General features: G+C 30.6%; 1 protein-coding gene across 1 annotated transcript; it reads left to right on the top strand.

Moving 5' to 3' along the window:
• The first annotated feature begins 1,156 nt into the window (after window positions 1-1,156).
• On the top strand, window positions 1,157-4,011 carry LOC112701585 (aspartic proteinase CDR1). Its single transcript, XM_025752328.2, has 3 exons — window positions 1,157-1,675; window positions 2,418-2,809; window positions 3,434-4,011. Exons 1-3 carry the CDS (start codon window positions 1,173-1,175, stop codon window positions 3,844-3,846), a joined length of 1,308 nt encoding a protein of 435 aa, XP_025608113.1. The 5' UTR covers window positions 1,157-1,172; the 3' UTR covers window positions 3,847-4,011.
• The last annotated feature ends 424 nt before the right edge of the window (window positions 4,012-4,435 follow it).

Here is a 4,435-nt window from a genome sequence, read left to right as displayed (position 1 = left end):
CACGGTTTGCTCTATTTTTTGCAACTAATTTGATCCCAATTTCTCCTTGTGATGCATCGCCTACGCTATCGATGGTAGGCTTCAAGATCTGAAGTCGGGCCGCCTCCCTATGGATAGCGACGTAGGCAGATTCGACTGAATGAGATGTCTCTTGCTTCAATAAATCCCTTCTGATTGTTTCAAATTTTTCATCAATTCGAGTAAGGAACTGATACAACCTCTGTTCTTGTTTTAATCGGTTGAAAATCAGAATATCTTTAGGGAATTTCATGGGATTTGGTTGTTTTCTGTCGATGGTCATCCATATGGCTTGCAATTTGTTCCAAAATTTCTCTAGGGTATCCTGTCCTTATTTCTTAGTGTTGACTCGTCGATATAGGTCGTAGATCTGCATCAAATCGGTACCGCTTCCATAAGTGGTTGCCAAACCGTCCCATAGTACCTTTGAAGTTGGAAATTGAGACACGTTGTTCATCAGGTTTGCTTCGATGTTCTGGATAATCCAGGTAAAAACGGTTTGATCTGCTTGTTCCCATTGATCATATGCTGGTTCCGTCTCTGCTGGTACTGGAGGTACCCCTGTTAAGTGAGCCTTCATTCCCTCTTCCACCAATTGCGTTTTTTATTAGAGTTGCCCATAATGGATAATTATCTCTATTTAATTTGAAACCAATTGACAAATTGTCAGAATTGGTTTGTGATGATTGCATTCTAAAACTATTGCATAGCATATTTGTAATTTATAATGTCAATTCATCAGAAATGGTTGATTTTAAATTGGTAGTGCTATTGGTTTCTTCAGATACAGACATGTTGGATTTTGGTAGTATTGCTGAGATAGTGATGATACGTCTGAATTTTCAGAACCTAACTCTACTCAAATATCATGTTAAGTTGGTACAAAAGATTTAGGAAAGAAAAGAAAAATAATTTACAAAAATATCATATTTATTTCTTTTTCTTGATTACAAAATTCTTATCAATATATAGAACAAAAACATACTAATAAATATGCTAAATATAGAATAATATCCTAATAATTTACATTAATTTTTTCTGATTTTTTTTTATATTTTTCTGATTTTCTTCCTAATTATAATATATATATATATATATATATATATATATATATATATATTTCAAAGTTCCTACCTACAACATTATCTTGCAACATGATAATCAAGGTTGTGATACTCTTGGTCACGGTACTGTGGCCCCTCTCATTTCTAACTTCAGCTGATGAAGCTAAAACATTTAACAATGGTTTCACCATTGATCTTATCCACCGTGACTCACCATTATCACCCCTCTACAACCCTTCACTGACTCCATCCGAAATCATTAAAAACGCCGTGAAGCGCTCCGTTTCTCGAACCAGCCGCTTCTTCTTCCCGGACAAAGCCGAGGAAGGGGAGGAGGAGAGCGTGTTGATTCCAGACAGAGGAGACTACCTCATGAAGATCTTGATTGGTACCCCTCCAATGGAGTCACTCGCTGTTGCGGACACAGGGAGTGATCTTGTTTGGATACAATGCTTGCCTTGTGAGCAGTGTTACTCACAAAACGCTCCAATCTTTGATCCCAAAAATTCTTCTACTTTTGAGACACTAACTTGTGATTCTGAGTCTTGTAGATCGTTATCTAGATATGGTTGTGGAAGTTCAGGAGAATGCAGGTACCTCTTTCATTTACGGATACTCCACAATTTGTGTCGTATCTATATATTATATTAATACTCGTATCACGTATCAATACTTATGAATATACATTAATAATTTATTAATTAATTTTATTACATATATAATTAATAATTATGAAGAATGTTAAAGGATCAACAAGTTTTTTAATTTGTAATTATTAATTAGTCATCTTTAATGTTTTTAATGATATGAAATTTCATTGGATGGTACGAGATTATTCACTTTTTTTTGTTGGTATTAGTCAAATTTTAATAAAAATGGTGATCCCTAGACTTTTTGTTAAAATTTTTATAACTAAAAGATTTAGAGTTGATTTCATAACAAATTTGTAATATTTTAAAAGTTTTACTATTCGACATGTTATTAAAAAATAGATAAGTGTTGTTTTGTTTCTTATAATTTTGGGTGAAAATCGAAATTGTACTTAATGCTATTTTTAAATCGTCACTAAAGTTAAAGTTAATATTAAAATTATTTTTTTAATTTTTTGATAAAAGTATCCTATTTAGTACTATTTATTATGAAATTTAAAATAAATAAATAAATAAAATTTTTATTTCAATTATTTTTTACTCTAATTATATTATAATTTCTTTTATTAAATTTAGAGTATTTGTGTGTCTAACTTTTTTATTATTAATATTTGTATTTACGTATGGTATCGTAGTTGGTGTTTAATATTCATACTCGTATCATTATTTGAACATATATATGCAGGTACTACTACTCATATGGAGACAGATCTTACACAGTAGGAGAATTGGTCAGTGACACCATTAGTTTTAGTACTTCAAATGGTGGAAAATCAATGATAAAATACCCTAAAACTACATTGGGTTGTGGACATGACAACGATGGGAATTTTAGAAGCACAAGCACAGGACTAGTTGGTCTAGGTGGTGGACCTTTGTCATTGGTTACACAACTGGGTGATGCAATCGGTCACAAATTCTCATATTGTTTGCTACCCTTTTCAGTAAACTCTACAAGTAAACTCAAATTTGGAAGTGAATCATCAACGGTTTCTCGTAATGGAGTTGTTTCTACCCCTTTGATATCTAAATCTCCATCCACTTATTACTACCTTACTCTGGAAGGCATCTCCATAGGTGAGGAAATCTGATATACTGATATCTTTTAATTGCACATTTTTTAAACTTATGAAATATAATAATCATTTTCCAATTTTTTATTAATATGTCATATTTGTTAACAATGACATACATAATTTATTTTCATTACTTTTTGTTATTAATATTTTCATTATTTTTTAGCACCAATAGTATATTAATAAATACTTTAAAAAATTGACAATCTAATCATACGTTTGAAAACAATAACAATAAAAAATCCTAGAAGCTCTTCTATGATTGGTGACAAGTTTATAAATAATTTAAAAGATAAATGTTAAATGATCAATATTTTCTCTGTATTTAGTCAACACCAAGCAAGCAACTCTCCATTTTTTTACTAAAAATGTTGGTCTTAGCATATTTTTATTAAGAGCGAATAAGAATTTTCGCTCAATTAATATAGGTCATTTTTCTTTAAATTAAACAAAAAAAAACACCTTCTTTTAACTAACTATTTTCTCTTTCCAAAATTGTTTAAAGTGTTACAATATGAATGAAATAGAGAGAAAACTTTTGGTGCTCATGGAATCGCTAAGGAATTCTCTGTATCATATATAGTGACATTGTTTCTAATAGTTGTATCCGTATCATGAAACGAAGGTGAGAAGAAACTACAAACAGAACAAAGTGCAAACAACATTGTAATCGATTCCGGGACTACATTGACTATGCTTCAATCGGATTTCTACGACGGTTTTGAATCCGCGGTTAAGGACGCTGTTGATAACAGTCATGAACCGGTACAGGATCCACCTGAACCATTAAGGTTGTGTTATAGGGATATCTCAGTTGAGGACCTCCCTGATTTGACATTCCATTTTTCTGGTGCTGACGTTCATTTGCAGAAAATGAACACAATTCTGAAGGTGGACAATCTTATTTGCTTGGCTATAGTCCCTAGTGATAGGTTCTCTATCTTTGGCAACATAGCACAAGTTAATTTTAACGTAGGGTATGACCTTCAAGAAAAAATGGTTTCTTTTTATCCTGCAGATTGTACAATGGATCAGTAGAATGAAGCCTCGACTTAGATAAACGCAATGATCATATGTTATAGAACATAAATGGTGGTATAAATTTAATTTTCAAACGACTAGCTATGGTCAATTATGAGATTATTATTATTATTATTCATAGCCATATTCTGGTTAATGTGCCAAAAGAATTTGTGGAAGGAACAAATAATTGTGAGGTATAGATATGTCATGCTTTTCTCTAACTAATAATTAATTATATATAGGAAAGTTCTATAGTGGCATATAGAAAGTAGTGGCTAAGAATGGCTAAGTCTACCGTACTTTATATGCTTCTAAATTTTTCAAAATGCTTCGAACCCTTATTCCAAGAGATACAAGAAAGATATTTATACTACTAGACTGCAATGCTTCTTACTATTATATATACAAATTATAATATATATAACAATCTTTTATTTTACTTATATTCAATTTATTTTAATTTTAAAGTCACCTACTTTAAAATTAATTATATTTTATTTAACTATAAATTTTATTAAATATATACAAATTAAAAAGATAAACAAAAAAATTTTATTAATCACAATTTATTTTTTCTTTTTATGATTATATGATATCTATTAAT

The sequence above is a fragment of the Arachis hypogaea genome, chromosome 7, assembly GCF_003086295.3.
Source record: "Arachis hypogaea cultivar Tifrunner chromosome 7, arahy.Tifrunner.gnm2.J5K5, whole genome shotgun sequence".
NCBI lineage: Eukaryota > Viridiplantae > Streptophyta > Magnoliopsida > Fabales > Fabaceae > Arachis > Arachis hypogaea.
Note: the sequence above shows the minus strand (reverse complement) of the source record. Positions and strands in the feature narration are given on the sequence as shown.